At 43.1% G+C, this 22,569-nt stretch overlaps 1 protein-coding gene across 1 annotated transcript in view; it reads right to left on the reverse strand.

The window, feature by feature from the left end:
• The window catches only part of LOC138784449 (sialoadhesin-like), a 73,022-nt gene that overhangs the window by 48,677 nt on the left and 1,776 nt on the right, over positions 1-22,569 (reverse strand). Inside the window, exons 2-5 of the mRNA XM_069960034.1 lie at positions 18,312-18,506; positions 15,321-15,710; positions 10,014-10,337; positions 8,775-9,140 (exon numbers count right to left, since the gene is read on the reverse strand). Coding sequence (XP_069816135.1) covers positions 8,775-9,140; positions 10,014-10,337; positions 15,321-15,710; positions 18,312-18,348 — 1,117 coding nt within the window. The 5' untranslated portion in view covers positions 18,349-18,506. The remainder of the gene's footprint in view (positions 1-8,774; positions 9,141-10,013; positions 10,338-15,320; positions 15,711-18,311; positions 18,507-22,569) is intronic.

The raw sequence follows: 22,569 nt of genomic DNA on the forward strand, positions 1-22,569 counted from the left end.
GCTCTATTGCCGGTAATATGAATTAACGGCTTACTGGAGCTTCCTGTACTAATTAATATTTAATTAATAAAACACATTTTTGTTGTAATAAAATCAGTTTCGTTGTTCAATAATTTAATTCTAACGAATCCATTATTGTGCAATTAAATATACTGTCAAAAAATAAATATATATATAAATATACATTTATTTATATATATATATATATATATATATATATATATTTATTTTAACAGTATATTTAATTGCACAATGATGGATTCGTTAGAATTAAGTTATTGAACAACGAAAGGGACTTTATTACAAAGAAAATGTGTTTTATTAATTTAATATATTAACTATTAGAGGCATTGGCATTCTGCATCATTGCCGGCTATTTTTGAAGTACTCCGTACGGACCGCCTGTCAATCCTCGGCCGCATTTCCAGCAAACAATGGTCTTGTTAATTTTTTACGGGTCCGTTTACGATAGGGCCGTAGATTCATACATAGTGTGCACTGTGCAGCCGCATATCCTATACTTTCCAGCGTACGCATGAACCACCAAAAATACCGCCGCACAATTACTGCCGCAAATACAGCCGCACACTTACATAGTGTGAACCTAGCCTAATACAGTAACGCTTTCCTTCGTATTATTACAATTCCGGGTTATACGTATGTAATAGCAAGAATTACTATTATGGTATGCTTATATGTTTTATTTTTACCATTGCAAGACTTTACATCCATCTCTCACCGCTAACATCCTCCGCTAGCCGACATTCACTGGACAACATCCAGATCGTAGGGATTGAAATGGACAATGCTACCTCTTTCCATCCCCTTGTGAACTTTCACCACTTCAGGTGGACTGTTGTATCTCATACTCATTATATACTTGTTATACTCATTGTATTACACTAAGGCTATGTTCATACTACGTACAAATCCGTACGCATTTCTTACGGCGCCATACATGTGCGGCTGAAACAACGGGCGTGCGAATATTCGATGTGCGGGCGGATGTGTACGCAATGTGTACGCAATGCGTACGCATTGCGAACGTACTCCCGTAGTCTACTTACGCTTCCCGAGCCCCCTACGAAGCGATCTGACAGCCCCGGACACCCCACAGAACCTTTTGGATCGGCATAGAAGAGTGGAAAAATGAAGAAATCACCACTTCGTACGGATTCGCGGGGATACGCTACCGGTGTAAGTTACAGCCTTCCGGCCGGAAACGATGGTCTGGTTCATTTCTTACGGCGCCGTATCCGATGCCGGCGTACATTCGTACGAAGTGTGAACTGTGCGGCCGGGATCGTATACTTTGCATTGTACGCTAACTACATAAGTTTCCGGCCGCATATTCACGGAGCGCACTACGGCCGGAAGCTTACGTAGTGTGAACATAGCCTAATAATGTTTATTTCATTATGTTTGGTAGTTTTTCAAAAATAAAATACAGATTTGAAAAAAAAAAAAAAAGAACCACAGAGCTGTGCAGGAGAACAGTGGCAGAAACTTTATATACAGCAGTGTGTATAGCTGAGTGTGAGTGCAGGCACATTATAGCAGGAATGGAGAGGATGGGAAACACAAGGTCTGACAGAGACTGCAGGGAGCATGAAGGAATGAGCAGGACATATGTGGGTACATACATACAAACTCTCTGTCCGGGGAGAGAGGGGTTACAGCTATGGAGAGATTACCTACACAGTACTGTCCCCTGATGTAAGCCCCAGCCTGAAGTGGATCTGCCATTATTTGGAAGGTGAGGGAGACTTCCTGGGCCAGAGTACAGTGCTGTAGACCCCGCTATGCAGATCATGCCCCTCCCCCGCTCTGCCTCCCACCCAGTACCAGGAGCTCTTAAACCAAAGCAATGCTTTTAAACCAAGTTACAGTTTTGAAAATCTGTGAGCTCTTAAACCAAAATGCTATTAAAGCCAAATTTCTCTTTAACCAAGGTACCACTGTATATAACATTTTTATTGGGAGTTTTTTGTTTTTTTTTAATACTTTTAAAAACTTTTTTTATTACACTTTTTTTTTAAACATTCTTATTTAACATTATAACATGCAATCATTAGATTGCATATACTGAACTATGCTATGTTATCAGATCAGTGTTTTTGGTGATCTATGCATAGAGCCTGCCCTAGAGCATAGACGGCCGATCCGACAGGACGGAGGTAAGTGGATTACCCCCGCCCGTCGGTATAAGCGATCGGGACCCCCCCAGCATATCCTCAGCACCCCGGACACTGATGTGTGCGTGACCTCTCTCACTGCAGTGGTCCCGCACACACCAAACCCCTCACACATCAGGATAGTATATATACAGATTGCTGACTTGAAGGAGTTATACAACAACAACAAATTATGCATCAAAGGTAAAAGAAAGAAGGCAGTGTTCTCTAATAACAGAAATAATTCTCTCTTGTAATAACAGTATAGACAAACAACTGTTGTGAATAAAAGTAGCCAAATGTCGAAAATGTTAACAGATAACTGTAAAATTAACAAGTGATATAAAATCAATGAATGCCGAGTAGTGTGTATATGCAATATAGCTCTCATATCTCTTGGGCAAACACATATTTTCAAGTCAGATCTCACTCTATCTAGGAGTCTTAGAACATTGACTGGGGATATTATGCCAGTCCAAACAATATCTCCAAAAGAAAAGATTTCCCATCTTCCGACAGCTGTTTCAGGGTTGTTGCCCCTCTTTTGTGCAGAGCACGGTATTGACTGGCTAGTGAGAGGCCCATCGACATGAGTCCATCTATCTATAAGCGTTTTTATTGGAGCCAGTGAACCTTTAGCTCCATTCCTGGTTGGAAGGTTTCTCTTGCTCTTGGGTCGTCCCCAGCATGGTTATATGACTTCCCTCTGCCCTAACAGAGGATGTGGATGGGGGTGCCCTATTATATATAGCACCTTTTAGAAATCTAACATACTACATGTATAATTCTGTAGGAAATTATTTTTTCTAACACAGAACATATGATCAAGGGCAGTTATGTATGAAGTGTTTGGAGGTTTACATAACGTTCCTCTTCAGATTGAAGATTTCTTTTCTGCAGATATAAAAGAGCCAAGACCACCAGAGCCAGGAAGATGAAGTTCTTGACTGCCAAGGAGATTATAACCGTGAGAAATGGTGAACGTTCAAGCGATTCTTGAAAACCTATGGGGAAAAAAAAGCTTAGTTAATATAGTGTATATAGGCTAAACCTTGTACATCAATCATATAGGGCAGGGATGGGTGGTGAGGAAAGAGGCCTGCATGCTGCAGCTCAGCCCGGCCGCTATGACACTTGAGCTTTGTTTTAGAACTTTGTAAACAGCCATCAGCTAGGAGATAGGTTTCATTAGTTGTATATTCCCATAAGCTGTTTGATTTTGTAGACAATACATCACAGGCCGGCTCAGCCAATCAGGACACCTATTGACATAGCAAAGCAAACCTATAAAATATTGTTATCTGAGTAATCAATGGTGCTCAAATCACAAGCCAGGACATTGGTAAGAAGGGTTTGCCTTAGGGGCCTAATCACCATCACCAAGTGCAGGACCTCCCCTCTATACTAGTGTATTCCCAATAACAGCAGTCTGGCTGTGTATACTATACTGTCCCCTATAACAATAGTCTGATGTTATTATGGTTTAATGGGGTGCGATATAGCCCCAGACAGTCCTAAAGTTTGACATCGCCCTTTTTTTTATATCAGAGATCCAACATGAAAACTATGCTTTCTGGATAAAAAAAAGAGAGAATAGAGTGTTGGTAACCAAAGTCTTTTGGAAACCCACTGTGGGTAATAGCTGTTAGGACCGGGACAGAGAGACACATGGACAGGTGAGCCCTGAAGCTAGCACCCACCCCACTGTCCCTACCTGCTTGCCTCAGATGCTCTAAAACAGGGGTGGGGAACCTTTTCCATGTCGAGGGCCGGTCGGGCCTTAATAAAATCATTCGAGGGCCGCACTCAATGTTATACCGTGTGCAGCAGTTAGTAGCGTGGGTTTGCAGCACCCGAACAAGGCAAAGTATTGTTCCCCTAATGCCCCTGCTATTGTAGTTAACCCTCTGTGATGCCCCTTGTACCTGATTTGAATCCTTAGTGATGCCCCTGGTAGCCTAGTTAACCCCCCAGCCATGTCCCTGGTGGCCTAGTTAACCCCCCAGTCATGTCCCTGGTAGCCTAGTTAACTCCTCAGTCATGTCCCTGGTGGCCTAGTTAACTCCTCAGTCATGTCCCTGGTGGCCTAGTTAACCCCCCCCCAGTCATGTCCCTGGTGGCCTAGTTAACCCCTCAGTCATGTCCCTGGTAGCCTAGTTAACTCCTCAGTCATGTCCCTGGTGGCCTAGTTAACCCCTCAGTCATGTCCCTGGTAGCCTAGTTAACTCCTTAGTCATGTCCCTGGTGGCCTAGTTAACCCCCCCAGTCATGTCCCTGGTGGCCTAGTTAACTCCTCAGTCATGTCCCTGGTAGCCTAGTTAACTCCTCAGTCATGTCCCTCGTGGCCTAGTTAACCCCTCAGTCATGTCCCTGGTAGCCTAGTTAACTCCTCAGTCATGTCCCTCGTGGCCTAGTTAACCTCCCCAGTCATGTCCCTGGTGGCCTAGTTAACTCCTCAGTCATGTCCCTGGTGGCCTAGTTAACTCCTCAGTCATGTCCCTCGTGGCCTAGTTAACTCCTCAGTCATGTCCCTCGTGGCCTAGTTAACTCCTCAGTCATGTCCCTCGTGGCCTAGTTAACCCCTCAGTCATGTCCCTGGTAGCCTAGTTAACTCCTCAGTCATGTCCCTGGTGGCCTAGTTAACCCCCCTTAGTCATGTCCCTGGTGGCCTAGTTAACTCCTCAGTCATGTCCCTGGTGGCCTAGTTAACTCCTCAGTCATGTCCCTGGTGGCCTAGTTAACTCCTCAGTCATGTCCCTGGTGGCCTAGTTAACTCCTCAGTCATGTCCCTGGTGGCCTAGTTAACTCCTCAGTCATGTCCCTGGTGGCCTAGTTAACTCCTCAGTCATGTCCCTGGTGGCCTAGTTAACCCCTCAGTCATGTCCCTGGTAGCCTAGTTAACTCCTCAGTCATGTCCCTGGTGGCCTAGTTAACCCCCCCAGTCATGTCCCTGGTGGCCTAGTTAACCCCCCAGTCATGTCCCTGGTAGCCTAGTTAACCCCCCAGTCATGTCCCTGGTGGCCTAGTTAACCCCCCAGTCATGTCCCTTGTGGCCTAGTTAACCCCCCAGTCATGTCCCTGGTAGCCTAGTTAACTCCTCAGTCATGTCCCTGGTAGCCTAGTTAACCCCCCCCCAGTCATGTCCCTGGTAGCCTAGTTAACCCCCAGTGTCTGCCCCAAATGAAAAAAATAAACATCCCACTCACCTTTCCTCCGCTCCCACGCTGTCCAGGTCCTCTTCTCCCTCCCGTCTTCTGTGCCGGTCTTCTCCTGCAGGCGGCGCGCGATGAAATGACGTCATCGCGCGTGGCCCGCAGGAGTCAGAAGACGTGCGCCGCTCTGCGCCGCGCTGGTGAGGCAGGAGCCGGCATACAACACATCTTCCTGTGTCTGTGCCAGCTCCTGCCTCACCAGCGCGGCGCACGTCACAGGAGGGCAGGAGTCAGAAGATGTGCACTGCTCTGAGGGGAAGGAGCCGGCACTCACAGCATCCTCCTGGCAGCTGTCACAGACACAGGAGGATGCCGTGTGTGTCGGCTCCTTCTCCTCCAGAGCGGCGCATGTCACAGGGGAGCCGCGGGCCACATCCGGAGGTGTCAGGGGCCGGATGCGGCCCGCGGGCCGGAGGTTCCCATCCCCTGCTCTAAAATAACAAACGGACAACTGGACGACAGTCCCTAATCTCACTACAGTGAATACACAAAACAAAACAAGACAATACACAACACAATAAAGGGAAGTCAGAAGACCGAGTCAAAACCAGCCGAGCAACCAAGTACCAAATCGTGTCCAAAAGAATAGTCAAGTAGTCAAAGCTGAAGTCAGGTAACCAGGATATAATGAAGGGAACGCTAGATCAAGTAACACCAGGCAAGCCAGGGACTTTCACAGGCGAAGCATAGTAGACTGGGGAGGACACTTATAGGCCCAGACTCAAGATTACTGACAGCTGATTGGTAGTGTTAGCTGTCAATAAACAATCAGCTTAACACACACAACACCTATGCTGCTTAGCCAGGGGAGTGGAACCCTGGCCTCTGCCACAACACAGAATAGCAGAGCCAAGTAGGTAAAAAACATGAGAAGCAGTCCAGCTGCTATGAGCGCTGTTGTCGCACCCCTAGCAACCGGCCTGAGCGGTCATGTATGCTTTGACAGCACGCATCGGCGGTGCTAGGAGCCGAACGAGTCCTAACAATAGCCTTCTTAATTGGAAGAGACTTAATATCCAAAGTCTTAATGTAATGGCCGGCTATGCTGGCGGTGCCGGGTCAGCTGGTACGGTGGTTGCTGAGTGGGTCTAGGGTCACTTGGGCACTTGTCATGGTTTCCTGGAGTGGTTTTGGACCAACCTCCGACAGTTGGCACAGAAGCACCAGAGTAAGGAGGAGGTAACCTAAGTGTACAGGCGTGTAATAGGTGTAGTGGGCGCAAGGAGGAAGCCAGAGCTTAGTGGGTTTAGCAAAAGTAGAACAATTTACTGGAAGTAACTGGCGTGCAATACAAGTAAACGAATATCCGGATACAGTCCAGTGCAATACAATAGTTACAGTTGGCAAAAACTAAGGTGCTCACAGTTGAGGTAGAAAGCAGGTGCTTGAAGTAGTGAGTGCTTACATTAGAGAGGAGAGAAAGAGAGGAGAGGAGTTGCCAGAGGGGCCCCCTAGTTGCGGGCTACCCATCCTAGGTGGGTAGCATGAGCCCTAGACCTTTGTTACCTGGGCGAAGCAGACTCCCAGGGTTTCCCAGTCGTGCTGAACTGCGCAGTCGGATACGTAGATGTACAGTAGCTTTGTCCCACTGGGGTCCATTTCCATAGCTTTAGGTAACTCCCCTGCAGGTTTTAGAGAGGTTCCTGACATGGGCAAGGTTTATCCCTGTGTGGCTTCTCTCCCCTGGTAGACGCTTAGCACTGCATAGTTGTGGTTGCTTGCATAAAGAAAGAATTTAGTTGCGGTCCTGTGTCCCTGACAGGGCCCTGACACAATTCCTAAGGGCCAACACCTCAGGATCAGAAGAAATTGCTCCACATTCTAAAAGGAAGCAGATCTCCTAAGGCAATGTTTTAGGTGCATTGAGCACTCGAGACCCAAACCCATATGTCATCCTACTGACAAGACACAGACACTGTACGGCTTCACGCACTTAGTAGGGCAGCACATCGGACAGGGTCCCTCCCACCTGTAATCTGTAAATCCTCCTCAATGTTTGTATAGCACAGGGCAATATGGAACAGATAATACACCCCCAACACCCCACTTACTTCCACAATCCCTGAGAGAAGTTTACACAGGAAATCTGTAGAAGTGGTCATTTCTGTGGTACCGCATCTGAAATTCGCGTCTGAAATCCCATACTTTAGGGGTTCCTGCAAACTATAAAGTTTATATTCTGTTTCTTGCAACCCACACAAAGAGGTACGGTAACCCGGGGGAGCTAGGTGGTTTTCAGCTGCGGGCAAAACGGTGGCCAAGAGTAGTATATGCCCACCCCTGAATATCCCAACACAAACTTTTTTGGTAAAACATCTGCCTATTATTGTTGGTGGGAACTGAGTGATACGTGATCAGTGACATAGTCTCTACCTAGTGGCTAAAGCTAGCTATTGGGGAGATCCCTAGGGAAACCTAGCGAGTTGCAGTAGAGGTTTTGGCATTAGTTGCGCTTTCCTAACTACTGATTGCATCCTGGCCAGGCTTTGAAATAAATATATATATATATATATATATATATATATATATATATATATATCAGAGAAAAAAAAGTCCAGCACCAGGTCGGCATATACCATTAAAATTCCATACTTTATTAGACAATCTTCACATAGGACAGTAATAATTATTACTGTCCTATGTGAAGATTGTCTAATAAAGTATGGAATTTTAATGGTATATGCCGACCTGGTGCTGGACTTTTTTTTCTCTGGTATGCTGTGACCCTGGCTCCGGGTCTTAGTGTGCACCGACGGCTATACGACAGCAGGTGAGCTGACCAACAAACAGACTTTTGCATATATATATATATATATATATATATATATATATATATATATATATTGATTGATTCATTGATTAGAAAAGCTAAGGATCTGAGCTGTGATGGGACACAGGAAGGTACACTAGGGAGAACACTGTGGAGTACCCAGCTCAGGTATTGACTTTCAGTTTAACACCATACAGTGGCATACATTTACATACACGTGAGATTAATCACATTAGCAGTTAATCCATTAGTTACTTTTTCTTTAGCTGTGCTAAGTGCATAAGACATAGTGAGACATCTAGTGGTGGGAGAGCAGTACTACAGCCTTCAGACCTTAGAATGCAGAGCTTATGGCTTTTTTTCAGTGTCAGACTATACATGTTACAATAGGAATGGCACATCCGTTCTGGGACATTATACAGTCACACTCACAAATTACTGAAAAGGATTGTTGGATATGTTCGTAAGCAAATTGTCTACCTAACTATACAATCTAATCCCTGCACCTGCTCTGTCCCTCTGATTTACCAACCACATCTGCTGGAAGTTTGGGGGAGATTTATTAGCTTTTCTTACAGTAATATTCTCTTTGTTGCCCATACAAAATGTTAATGTTACCTGTCACAGTGAGTCGGGTTCCTCCTCCATACTGGATTCCTTTTTGATATTTTTCACTCCGTGTACAGACTCTGATCACCACAAAGCAGTAATACATGGAGTCATCTGACATGTTCAGCCCCTGTATGTGCAGATCTGCTGCTCCTGTTATCTCTGTTCTTCCTCTATAACCGGGATAAACCATCTCTTTGTAGGGGTGGTAGACATAAGGGCCGCTTAGGTTGCCCAGTCTCCAGTATATAGCAGCCCCCAGGATATTGCTCTCCATATATGAGGTGTAGGAGCAGCTTAGTGTCACAGACTCTCCTCTATATCCTGTGATGGTAGTTGGCTGGGTGACATTGAATGATGAGGAAGATTGGGAGCCTGGAAAGAATAAAATTTTTATAAAAAAAATAAAAAAATAAGGTTAAAAAGCAAACTATAATACATGTTGTGTAGAACCATCCACCTCTTATTTATTATATTTACAGAGGTTTTTTTCTCACTAATTCTGCGGGATTCCTTGAGAAGAAATGGCATCATACTTAAGTGCCTGATATATTACAATAAGAGGAAAAAACTATGACAGAGGAACCACCCAAAGCTACATGGACCTCAATATGAGTATACTTAATGGGGGATTTATAATAGCCGGCATATCTGTGTGTTGGTCATAACTAAATCCCTACATCAGATGTATTAAGATACAGGTGTGCGGCAGCCTCAGGAGTCTGGATCAGCTCTGGGTAGACATAGAGATTCACCAAGAGTCACATTATATGTGGTAAATCAGGCACAGGAGGAGGTTACACCCCCGCTGTGTTAGGCCACACCCCTGACCCACCCACCAGGAGATAGATTGGCAAAAAGTCATAAACTCTTATGTCATCCAGTCGTTTTGTGCACTATGAACTCAGACATGAAAAGCCACAATGATACCTCCAAAGTAGAACACCCATAGATAACCTAAACTGTATATCTATGTTATTGTATGTAGAGTGAAAACCTATAATTGTTACCTTAAACAGGCTAAAAAAAAATACACCTTTGAAATACCCTTTGAAATATTTCTACAGTGTTATAGTTAAGAAGCATATTTACATTATTTATATGTATATTAGTGGATAGATATCCTAGAATGTATTCATTGCTTCCTAATCTTTTTCTCCTACAAATACACCGGTTACACTATAGTCCTATACTGGTCCATATTCCTTATTCTCATTTACTCATTTACAGCAATTAATATTTCCTTACCTGTGATGGTCAGTTCTGTACCATATCTGCTTTGTATTTTTCCATCCACTTGGCAACAGTAATAGCCGTATCTCTGTACCCTGTGTATACGCAGAGAGACATCCTCAGGGAAGTTCACCAGTGAGTATGGATATACACCTCCTGGGCGTGTGGGGTCCCAGCTGTAAACCTTACGATTATTAATGGAACATCGTTCATCATCTCCAGTATACCAGGTGACTTGTTGGGGTTCCCCAAGGGTCTTCAGTGGGTAGTGACAGGGGATGATCATCTCTTCTCCTTGGACGGCCATCAACTCGTCCACCTGGGACACCCACCTTCCATCTAGAAGCCATGGAATTGCATATTGATTATAAGGAGTAGCAGATGCTTAAGGAAACTTCCAGCAGATGTGGTTCGTACAGTAAATCTACAATAACTAAATGTAATCATGCCTGGTACACACACACACATATATATATATATATATATATATATATATATATATATATATACTTTTTTTTTTTTTTTTAAGATAATGAAAGGGAAAATAATATAAGGGATGACTAGATGGACCGGGCATGGGGCTGTGGTCTCTTTCTGCCAAAATCTTCTGTGTTTCTAAAAAACTTTAAAGTGTCCCTATCGTTATAACTTTCAAAATCTAAATCAAAAGTAGATGTGAAATAAAGCAAGTTTGCAATATACATTCATTATTTTTTTGTTGTTATCATGCTGTAAGACAAAGCTGGACTTACCAGAAATCCAGGTCCAGTCTCCTGAAGGCAGCTATATAACAGTTATACTTACTGTAGCCAGTTCCAGTTTCCTGAAGGCAGCTATATAGCAGCTATACTTACTGTATCCAGGTCCAGTCTCCTAAAGGTAGCAATATAACAGCTATACTTACTGTATCCAGGTCCAGTCTCCTGAAGGCAGCTATATAACAGCTATACTTATTCTATCCAGGTCCAGTCTCCTGAAGGCAGCTATATAACAGTTATACTTACTGTAGCCAGTTCCAGTTTCCTGAAGGCAGCTATATAGCAGCTATACTTACTGTATCCAGGTCCAGTCTCCTAAAGGTAGCAATATAACAGCTATACTTACTGTATCCAGGTCCAGTCTCCTAAAGGCAGCTATATAACAGCTATACTTATTCTATCCAGGTCCAGTCTCCTGAAGGCTGCTATATAACAGCTATACTTACTATATCCAGGTCCAGTCTCCTTAAAGGGGAAGTCCGGTGAAAATTTTTATTAAAGTATTAAATCGCACTCCTAAAGTTATACAAATCCCAATATACACTTGTTACGGGAAATGCTTATAAAGTGCTTTTTCCCTGCAATTACTACTGCATCAAGGCTTCACTTCCTGGATAAAATGGTGATGTCACGACCCGACTCACAAAGCTGTGCGGGCTGTGGCTGCTGGAGTGGATGATGGCAGAGCGATGCCCAGTGTCCCTCCATTACCCTGTGTCCCTCAATGTCCCCCTGCCATCAGCCTCTCCAGCAGCGACAGCCCGCACAGCTCTGGGAGTCGGGTCGTGACATCACCATTTTATCCAGGAAGTTACATCACCATGTTATCCAGGAAGTGACATCACCATGTTATCCAGGAAGTGACATCACCATTTTATCCAGGAAGTGACATCACCATTTTATCCAGGAAGTGACATCACCATGTTATCCAAAAAGTGACATCACCATGTTATCCAGGAAGTGACATCACCATGTTATCCAGGAAGTGAAGCCTTGATGCAGTAGTAAGTGCAGGGAAAAAGCCCTTTATGTGCATTTCCTGTAATAAGTGTATATTGGGGATTTGTATAACTTTTGTGGGGCAATACAATACTTTAATTTAAAAAAATGCCGGACTTCTCCTTTAAGGCAGCAATATAACAGCTATACTTACTGTACCCAGGTCCAATCTCCTGCAGGCAGCTATATAACAGCTATACTTACTGTATCCAGGCCCAGTCTCCTGAAGGCTGCTATATAACAGCTATACTTACTGTATCCAGGTCCAGTCTCCTGAAGGCTGCTATATAACAGCTATACTTACTGTATCCAGGTCCAGTCTCCTGAAAGCAGAATTTCTGACTTGTTCTGGTTAAAAAAAAAGAGACTAAACACAGGTATTCCGGCTCAATGTGTCCATCAATCACCTGACTGCCTTCTCTCTGTGAGCGCTCACATGGCCTGGGAAACACAGGACTTCCTGTTTCCTGACTGTCTCCTGTTTTTGAGGGGGAAAAAAAAAAACAGTCACAAAACAGGAAGTGCCATGTTCTCCATGATAACTAAAACAAAATCTACTGTTGTTTTAGAGTTTGAAAGTTATAACAACAGGCACACTTTAACCCCTTAAGGTCAAAGCCATTTTTCGTTTTTGCGCTTTTGCTTTTTCCACTTTATGTTTAAAAGGCCATAGCGCTTGCATTTATTCACCTAGAGACCCACATGAGGCCTTATTTTTTGCAACACCAATTGTACTTTGCAATGACAGACTTTATTTTCCCATAAAATATGCTGCGAAACCGTAAAAAAATCATTTGCGCTGTCAAATTTTAAAAAAAAAGGATTTTTTTTTCATTTCACGGAGTTTCGTGTTTACGCCGTTCGCACTGGGGTAAAACTGACTTATTATGCATGTTCCTTAAGTTGTTCCGATTACAACGATATGTAACATGTGTAACATTTCTTTCATGTGATGGCTTGTAAAAAGTTCAAACCATTGTTAACAAATATACGTTCCTTAAAATCGCTCTATTCCCAGGCTTATAGCGCTTTTATCCTTTGGTCTATAGGGCTGTGTTAGGCCGCTATTCACTAAATTGCGGCCACAGAAAACGGACATGTCAGTTGTTTGCGGAGCCGCTTGGGATCCCATAGAGCAACATAAGGCTAGTCTACTTGTACAAAGCCAAATTCTAAGCAAAAGAAACATTTTCATGCACCCCTTTAAATCACATTGCCTATGCCTACAGGCAACAGGCATTGAAGTGGTTTATGTTACACAAAGAACACAAAACAATAGTATCAACATTTTTTTTTTTGCACATTCTCAGTATACAGCCATATACCCTATATCTGAAGTTTTTACCAAGTAGATACACTGCAGCCTATTCCTCACAGTGCATTCGTCATCAGAACACACTGATGTGCTGCTAGCCGGTTTAATAGCTATATATATGTGTGATCAATCTCTGCTATCTATAAATTTAGCCCTAACAAGGGCTTTTGGGGGTCCTTCCTGCCTAAAATCCCCTCATAACTAATTGTCCCTGCTACACAATGTCTCCCTGTCTAGCTCCAAGTAGCATCTGAAAACGAATCTGAAATCTCCTATTCTTGTACTTTGAAGGTCACATGGTTTAGCCAGCCAATGAATGTAGATGCTTTTTTTTTTACTTCCTGGGTGCTCCTAGAGCCTGCTGGTGTCAGGGAAGGTGGGAGGGGAATCGAATTTTAACTGCGTATTCTAGTCGAATACTCGATCGAAAACAAGTATTTCGAAAAGTGTACTTCTCAATCGAATATCTACTTGATCGAGCAGTACTCGCTCATCTCTAGTCATTACTGATGTCAGTCATTAGTAATCCTGGGTGTCACACTGCCCTCAAATCACTGTTTCTGCACTGTACATGTACAGCACAGTGTGTTAAGGGGTTAAAACATACAACTTTTAGGTGATGACTCTCATTCCATCTTCTCCGTACAAACATTTAGGCTGGGTTCACACACAGTATATTTCAGGCTGTATATTTGAGGCTGAATAGCAACCAAAACCAGGAGTGGATTGAAAACACAGAAAGGCTCTGTTCACACAATGTTGTAATCAAGTGGATGGCCGCCATTTAATGGCAAATATTTTCTGTTATCTTAATACAATGGCTTCTGTATTGAAATAATGGCCGTTATTTACCGTTATATGACGGCCATCCACTCAATTTCACCATTGTGTGAACAGAGCCTTTCTGTGTTTTCAATCCACTCCTGGTTTTGGTTGCTATGAGGACCTGACATGAGGACCAAATACAGCCTGAAATATACTGTGTGTGAACCCAGCCTAACTTTGTAAGACCATTTTTTCATACAGAGTAGAGACAAGTGAATACGATTCAATCGAGATGGCATTCGATCGAATATTGCGGTATTAGAAAGATTCGAATACAATCGAGTAGTGTGCAAATACGCGGGAAACATTCAAAAGCCCTCCCATCGCAGTTGGCGCTTTTTTTAATCCAATCACCATGCAGGGAGGGCGTGAGGGACCCTGGGAGTACGCACGCAGCGCAGCGCGTGTCTACCCTCATTGGATGGCTGAAGCACATGACCTCGAATCTTAAATACTTGGCTCCCGCCTCTCGGCCGCAGATGCGCTTTCAACCTAGTCAGGGAGAGATCTTAGAGCAGGGAGAGACAGGTTTTAGTAGCGTTTTGGTTAGGCAGGCTTACTACAGAACCTAAAAGTCCTCAGGGCTAAGATCCAGCGAAAAAGTAATCTCTGAATCCAAAGCTTCTCAGTGCTAAGAAATAGATAATATAACAGCAGCATCAGCATCAGCAGGTGTATTCATTCCAGTACCCTGTGTGTGTGACTTATAGTGTCTTTAGTTTAGCCCACTAAGGGCACGTTATACATATTGTTCCAGTAGCCCAGTAAAAGGCACATTATACATATTGTTCCAGTAGCCCAGTAAAAGGCACATTATACATATTGTTCCAGTAGCCCAGTAAAAGGCACATTATACATATTGTTCCAGTAGCCCAGTAAAAGGCACGTTATACATATTGTTCCAGTAGCCCAGTAAAAGGCATGTCATACATACTGTGCCAGTAACGTTTGAACAGCATGATGCGTGATATGTGCGAATAACATGACGCTCTACAGACGCACATTGGAATCATGTATGTAACGCTGCGCAAGAAATACGAACAAAATGTGTAAACATTGCCATAAACATTCGTAAAGCGTTCGCAAATATTTTTCCTTCGCAACTGCGGAGAGTGGCATGATACTGCGATTTTGGGGTGTTTGGTGCACCCAGGCATGCTGCCCCTGATGTCCCAGTGTCATTCCGGAGGTGTTGGCATCGTTTAGGGAGGTTTTATGGGGGGACTTGGTGACCTTCAAGTGGTCGAATTTAGATTTCCGAGTGCCACAAATTTTTTTCCCATAGACAATAATGGGATCGAATATTCGTTCGAATAGTCGAATCTCGGTGCCTATTCGATTTGAATTCTCGAAAGTCGAATATTTCACTACTCGCTCATCTCTAATACTGAGATATAGAATATATTATATAAAATATTTTTTTACCTGACAAAGTGAGAGACGTCCCATATGTGTCGCTCCAGGTGAATGGTTCAGCGTCAGTCCTATACATAGTTGGTGTACAGCAGAATGTGGTCCCATCTGAAGGTTTCCATCCTCGGATTATGAGAGACGCTGTCCGCTTATCAGGATGGGTGACTGTAGACATCCGCTCCTTATACTCATCTAGAATATTTCCAGCAGTGTCTGTGATGGATTCCTTGATAATAAAGCAGAATGGTCCATTATGTTCCCCCCATCCTATTATAATCTGTGATTTCCCTTTAAGGTCCTCAGGATAGGTGTAAGAACACGGGATGGTGACTGTATCTCCTTCCCTCACACGGACGCTTCTTGGTTGGTAAATACAGAAATTATCTGATGTCCAACAAGTCCCTGGAATAAACCACATGAAGAGATAAGAGGAAACAAATAATTGTAAATCAATGCAAAATCCGGATATTGAATAACTGGAGAATAATGGCTCAAGTCATGTAATAAAAAAAATGTTTAAAAGTAGTAAAATAAAGCAAAGCCTATATACACTTGGTATTGATGTAACTGTACAGACCCACAGAATACAGATAACATGTTTTACCATAAAGTGCATGTTAAGACCATGTTAGTAGATCAGTAGATCCTACAATCTTTGTCAAATTGAAAATAAATCATAAAAATATATTTTGTGAAAGGTATTAACAGGATTCACTAAAAAGAAGAAAAAAACAAACAAACAAAAAGTGTCAGGACTCAGGACAGGTCAGGGTACACACAGGTGACACAGACAAGTTCAGTCCTGACGCTGTCTCACGCCCACTGTCTCTGCCTACTTGCCTCCACTTGACCTAGGCAACATGGGACAATTTGGAGCCGTCACCTACGCTAATATAGGTGGAAGACAAACTTGGGACATATACGAGACAAGGACAAATGTACACAATGGCGGGTGGAGGTCAAGCTAGGATTAAACTAGGAGAGGCAGATACAGTACTAGTACAAAGTTGCTGGGCAATAAACAGAGTCAATGAGGCAAACCAAAGTCAGAAAACCAGAGGACAAAAATACAGACCAAGTCAGAAGGCAAACACGTAGTCAGGGACACAAGCCAAAGTCAGGAAACTAATAGATCTAGATAACAAATCACAGAGTAGGAAGGGCGTATAGGCTTACTAAGTATACACTATAGCCAGAATCAGGCATAATGAATGACTGAAATTAAAAGAAAAACAAAGTCCTGGCCTCAGAAGTTATTGGAGCAGAAAGACTTAGGCTGCGTTTACACTGAGAGATTTATTTGACAAATTTTAAAAGCCAAATCCAAGAACAGGCTATAAACAGAGAACAGGTCATAAAGGAAACACTGAGATTTCTCCTCTTTCCAAATCCATTCCTGGCTTTGGCTTTAAAAATCTTTCAAATAAATCTCTCTGTGTATAGGCACTCTTACACAGGAGGATAGGGCTGTCAATCACTGGCAAAGCAAGGAGTTAACCATTTAGATGCTTTCACTCCAGAAAATGCAGGGCATTAAACAGAATACACTAGAATAAACTAGGCCAAGGCAGAATCAACCCATGTTCACACTAGGAATGACGGAGGTGAGCAGCAGGGAGGCAGCAGCTCACAGAATATTTAAATGTGTCCATATATAATGGAAAACTGGGGTGTATTTTTCTCCCATTGCGGTGCCATTGTGTTCTATATAATATTTGTCATCAAAAACTAAATAGTTATGTTTTAGTATGAATTATAAACAATCTGAAATGAATTGTCTTCCCTTCCAGCATTAGCACATCAGGTTTTGGAACACACCAACCACTTTGACTCTTCTCATGAGGAATATTGGAGTGTAAAGCAGTGGAATCTAATGTTACTACATACATTCCTGCCTGTCACCTCCAGCAGCATCAACATACTGTATGGTCAGATTTCCTCAAATATGAGAGGAGGGAAGGATCACTTTTGTGGCCAGCATTGTTATCTTGGGGTACTGGGTTCAACTCTCACCAAGGACATCTGCAGGGAGTCTGTGATGGTTTCCTCCCACACTCCACAACGTACAGACCCGAGGATGATTGTGTACTAATATTCTGACATAACCTCTCTATTTCTTCCTATTCTACATTCACCACTTTTCTTTTCTTTCCAATTTTCATTAAAATCCAATATAATTTGATCAAACCCCTTGTAAGTGCTCTGTGGCTATCTGCAGTGCCATACTTAGTATGGGGGGGGGGGGGGGGGGGTAGCAGATTCCCCCTAGAAATAAACGGCCCCTTTCACACATTTTTCACTTGTGTTGTAGCTGGATGTTTCATCACATCTCTAATAGAGATGAGCGAGCCAAGCTTCCCGAACCCAGTTTCGCTCCCAATTTTGTAAAATGTCACCAAATCAATCTTTTCGCAAAGTTCGGACAGGTTCAGGGGAAAAAAAAAAAGAAATACTCACCTGTCTGCGCTCCTCCGGTGTCCTCTTGTGGCTCTCTGATGTCTTTAGATGCCTGCAGAGCTGAGCCAATCACTGGCTGCGGTGCTGTCTTGACCTAGTCAACCAGAGATTGGCTGAGTGGGCTGTCACCTGAAGATGGACACCGGGGGAGTGAGGAAAGGTAAGTATAATGAGCGCCCTTTAAAACTACTGTAAAACAGCTAAATGCCTGCAAGTGTTTAGCTGTCTTAGTGAGGTCTTTTATACTACAGTTTGGCACCAACTTGAACATTACATTAAAGTTTGCAGAACCTGCCAAACGGAATTTTTGAAACATTTGCCCATCTCTAATCTCTTCCTATTGCTAACTGATCTCTGCCCCAACTCCTATAGATTATACTTCTGTATATAGAGTGCACAGCATGGATCTGTCTGCAGGTTCTCAGCGCTGTATATAGTCTTCTGGAATGGAGATAAGAGGTTGGTCAGATCCTGTTCTCTCATCTCTTATACCCTACAATGTCTTCTTCTCTATCCCCCATGCTGGATATAATAGGAGGTTCTTACCGAGGAGACAACAGAAGATCAGGATGGAAAGTCTCATTGTAGATGGTGGAGGAGGATCTGCACCATGTATGATCAGGGATCTGCAGGAAGCTTCTTCTATCTGTATCTCCAGCTCTGTTCTTACTTATATGAAGAAAGAGGAAATGTCCAGAAGGGGAAGTCACGCTTACAGCTTCAGAGGATTCTTTATTAGAACTAAGAAACGGGAGCAAAAAAAAAAAAACATCACAAAAAGGAATAAAAATAAGTCGGCAAAATGTTTAATCTCAAGTTCGACCTATTGTGGTGACAGAGGAGACATGACACTTCCTATACTATATGATCATACATTGTACAGGAGATGACATACACCATAGCACACCCATAGGGATCCCTAGTAGGACACCACGTCTGGATGTGTAAGGACTGGAGACCCTGCAGGATCTCAGCCACCTGATGATCTGTGTTGTGCGCCCACCAAGCATTGTCTTACATAGGAGCCGAACACACAGAACAATAGGAGGGTGACCATGATTACAATTAGTTATAGAAATAGCGTTATTATGTGTTTTCTATATCTGCGTTGGAGAAGAAACAACGTGTAGCTATCAGTGAGAATATAATATAATGGAAGGAGAGATTTTAGTTTGTTCCTCAATTCACTAAAAAGCTGAAAAAATTTAAACATGTGATGACACTTAAAGGCCATAGAATACAGCTCTTAAAGGGAATCTGTCACTAGGTTTATTCTGCTCTAAATGAGAGCGGCATAAACTAGTGACAAAATGCTGCACAGATCGGTGTATTACTTTCATCATTTTGTTCTGCCGTTCTCCTAATATGCAGGAGAATAAAACTCTAACATTCAAGGGTGAAAGGACTATACTTACATTTTTTTTTAAGTTATAAAACTTTATTGAAGAAAATATTGACATTAACTGTTAGCAGTAATGGGTGATATGGCCCCTCTGTTATGTCTTCAGGACTAATGACTCAGACAGCTCACCCAGTGTAATGTTCACTCTAAGGCTATGTTCACACTACGTAAGTTTCCGTCCGTAGCGCGTTCCGTGAATAAGCGGCCGGAGATTTACGTAGTTTGCGTACAATGGAAAGTATACGATGTACGGCTGCACAGTTTACACTACATAAGAACTTACGCCAGGATCATTGTTTGAGGACGGAAATGCTGTAACTTACGCCCGTAGCGTAACATGCGGTCCCGTACGGAGTGGTGATTTCTTCTTTTTTGCAGCTTTTTGTGCCAATCCAAAAGGTTCTGTGGGGTGTCTGGGGCTAGGCGAAGCTTTCCAAGTAAAAGACCGCTGTCAGATCGCTACGTAGGGCACTCGGGAAGCGTAAGTAGACTGCGGGCGTAAGTTCGCGGTCCATACGTAGCCGGCCGCAACTTACGTAAATCCCCGGCCGGAGTTTAACACGTATATGTACACATATACGTAGTGTGAACATAGCCTAATGGTAATGTATATATAGACATCAGGGGAGGCTGCAGCACTAGGGACATAGACAGCTCCCCCTAGTGTAATGTCTATTCTAATGGTAACATGTATTATATAGACATATAGGGAGGCTCAGCAATAGTGACACAGACAGCCCCCCCCTCCATTACAGATGGGTGTTGGGGCTATGATCCGTGATGCAATAATAAATGGGTAAGCCATAGTGCAGCCCATATTTATGGCACATATCCCCTATTGGGAATGAAGTGGTTTATGTAATTGCAGCAAGAGAAACCTATGACTGAGAGATGAACGCGCCAAGCCTCCTGAACCTAAATTCAGTATAAACTTTGCAAAACATTCGGTTCCCTGTGGAACCAAACGTTTTGCAAAGTTCAGACGGTTTCGGGAAAATGGCAGACAAACATAAAAAAAACCCCCCAAAAAATAAAAACACCTGTCCACGCTCCCCGGTGTCCTTTTATCCCTGCTCTCTCTACTACAATATGCCATGGCTTCAGCACTAGTGACACAGACAGCTCCCCCCCCCCCCAGTGTAATATCTATTCTAATGGTAACATGTAATATATAGACATCAGGGAAGGCTGCAGCAATAGTGACACAGACAGCTCCCCCAGTGTAATGTCTATTCTAATGGTAACATGTATTATATAGACATCAGGGAAGGCTGCAGCACTAGTGACACAGACAGCTCCCCCAGTGTAATGTCTATTCTAATGGTAACATGTATTATATAGACATCAGGGGAGGCTGCAGCACTAGTGACACAGACAGCTCCCCCAGTGTAATGTCTATTCTAATGGTAACATGTAATATATTGACATCAGGGGAGGCTTCAGCACTAGTGACACAGACAGCTTCCCCCAGTGTAGTGTCTATTCTAATAGTAACATGTATTATATAGACATTATGGCAGACTGCAGCACTACTGATACAGACAGCTTCCCCCAGTGTAATGTCTATTCTAATGGTAACATATTATAAAGACATCAAACTAGGCTGCAGAACTAGTGACACTTGTGCAAGGCTTGTGCAACCCTGCAGTTCCCAACGCAAGCATGGGAAGCTGTCTCACCACTTATTGCTGTGTCGGGGCCTGGGACTTGTGGCAGAAAGTCCACTGGCAGGTGTCATGGCGGAGTTGCGTCATAGCTTTGTGGGAATATTATAAATAAACATGTGTTACACTTTAACTTCCCTTTTCTTTCAGCACATAGAAGGATGTTTTACCAAGAAATGTGGTGCAAAAATACTTTTTGATGTATAGTCCTATTATAGTAACTATTTATGATGTACAGTACCATTACTCTGAAATCACTACAGATATATGCTCACCCAAGGACGTACAGGACTGTATTGGTCACTAAGACCTGTGCCTAGGGTGGTAGTGTTAAGTAGGGCAGCACCTATGAGTTAAAAAAAAAATTATTTGTGCATTGGTGTGGAAAAAAAAATAATATATATATATATATATATAAACATGTTGTTTAAGTTTAATTACAAAAATAAATATACATATTTTTTATATTTTCATCTCTGCCCTCTCCTGTTCTCTTACGCACTGTATGGAAAATACTGATATAGTCGGGTAGCGCCATGAAGAACGTCTCCCAAGAAGCTGAGGAATAAGATATTATAGTCTTATAGGGATTTAGCAGATACTATATATGATACCTCAGTTCTTTCAAACATTTTCTTTTCTAGGAAAGATTTCATGACAAACCACAGAGTGACACCAGCAGCGCAGTGGGAGCTCATCACTAGTGGGGGTTTCCTGGCTTACAGTTCTCTACCTTGAACTCATCTACCGTGAAGACATAAATAGGAGACCATAATAACCAGCAGACAGAACAACCTCACATCTGCTACTATGAGGAAATATTATGGGGCAAAAAAACCCAAAAAACCCTGCAAAAAGTTTCTTGCGTTTTTGAAGTTTTTTTTTTTTATTATTATTTCAGCAACCAAAACACCCTTCAACATACTAAATCCTTGTTGGTGAAGTATCTGTAGAGTTATCCTCATAGTGGTTAACTAAAATGCTGCCCCCATCAGGTGATGGTTCATGCACAGTCACTAAACTACCCCTTGGTCTATGTCCCTTTCTACTGACTTTCCGCTGCTCCTGTAGGGTCCTACACTGGGACCATATAAGGGGTTAAACCAGGAGTCTGCTTAATCGCATTGCTCCAAAGTTAAGCCCCCATTACACTGTGCAATGGCGAGTGAGCGCCAACCTGTCAGGTCAGTGCTGGCTTGCTCCTCGTTCCCCCACTGGCTGAACTGTACAACACAACTGACCAACCACCAAAGAAATGGTACCACACATGTGCTAACAGCAAGCGGGTAGGAAGGGGGGGGGGGGGCAAGGAGCTGGGGGGGGGGGAATTGTTAGATCATCTGGGCAGCCCATAGCAGATAACAGATGATCACTGTCTTCTACTACACAAACTGTTTATCAGCTGTAACGCCCAATATCGCCCGAAAGCGGCAGATAATCAGTTCGTGTATCAGGTACTTTAGTGTTGAGCAAACTTGCCAAACGTTTGGGTTCGGCAATGTTCATCCAAACACGCTACATCTGACTCCCAATGGCTGAAGAAGTCGAATGCCACCCTAGGGAGTCCTGGAAAACATGGATATAAACATAGGGCTTAGGCTGCATTCATGTTTTTTGGTCAGCCCCAAGGCGGCATCCTACTTCTTCAGTTGAATGTCGATCTTTCAGCAAGTTTGCTCATCACTATCCATTACTAGTGACCTGACTACTGATCACCCAAACAAGACCCCCATAGAAA

Source organism: Dendropsophus ebraccatus, chromosome 1, assembly GCF_027789765.1.
Source record: "Dendropsophus ebraccatus isolate aDenEbr1 chromosome 1, aDenEbr1.pat, whole genome shotgun sequence".
Classification (NCBI taxonomy): Eukaryota; Metazoa; Chordata; class Amphibia; order Anura; family Hylidae; genus Dendropsophus; species Dendropsophus ebraccatus.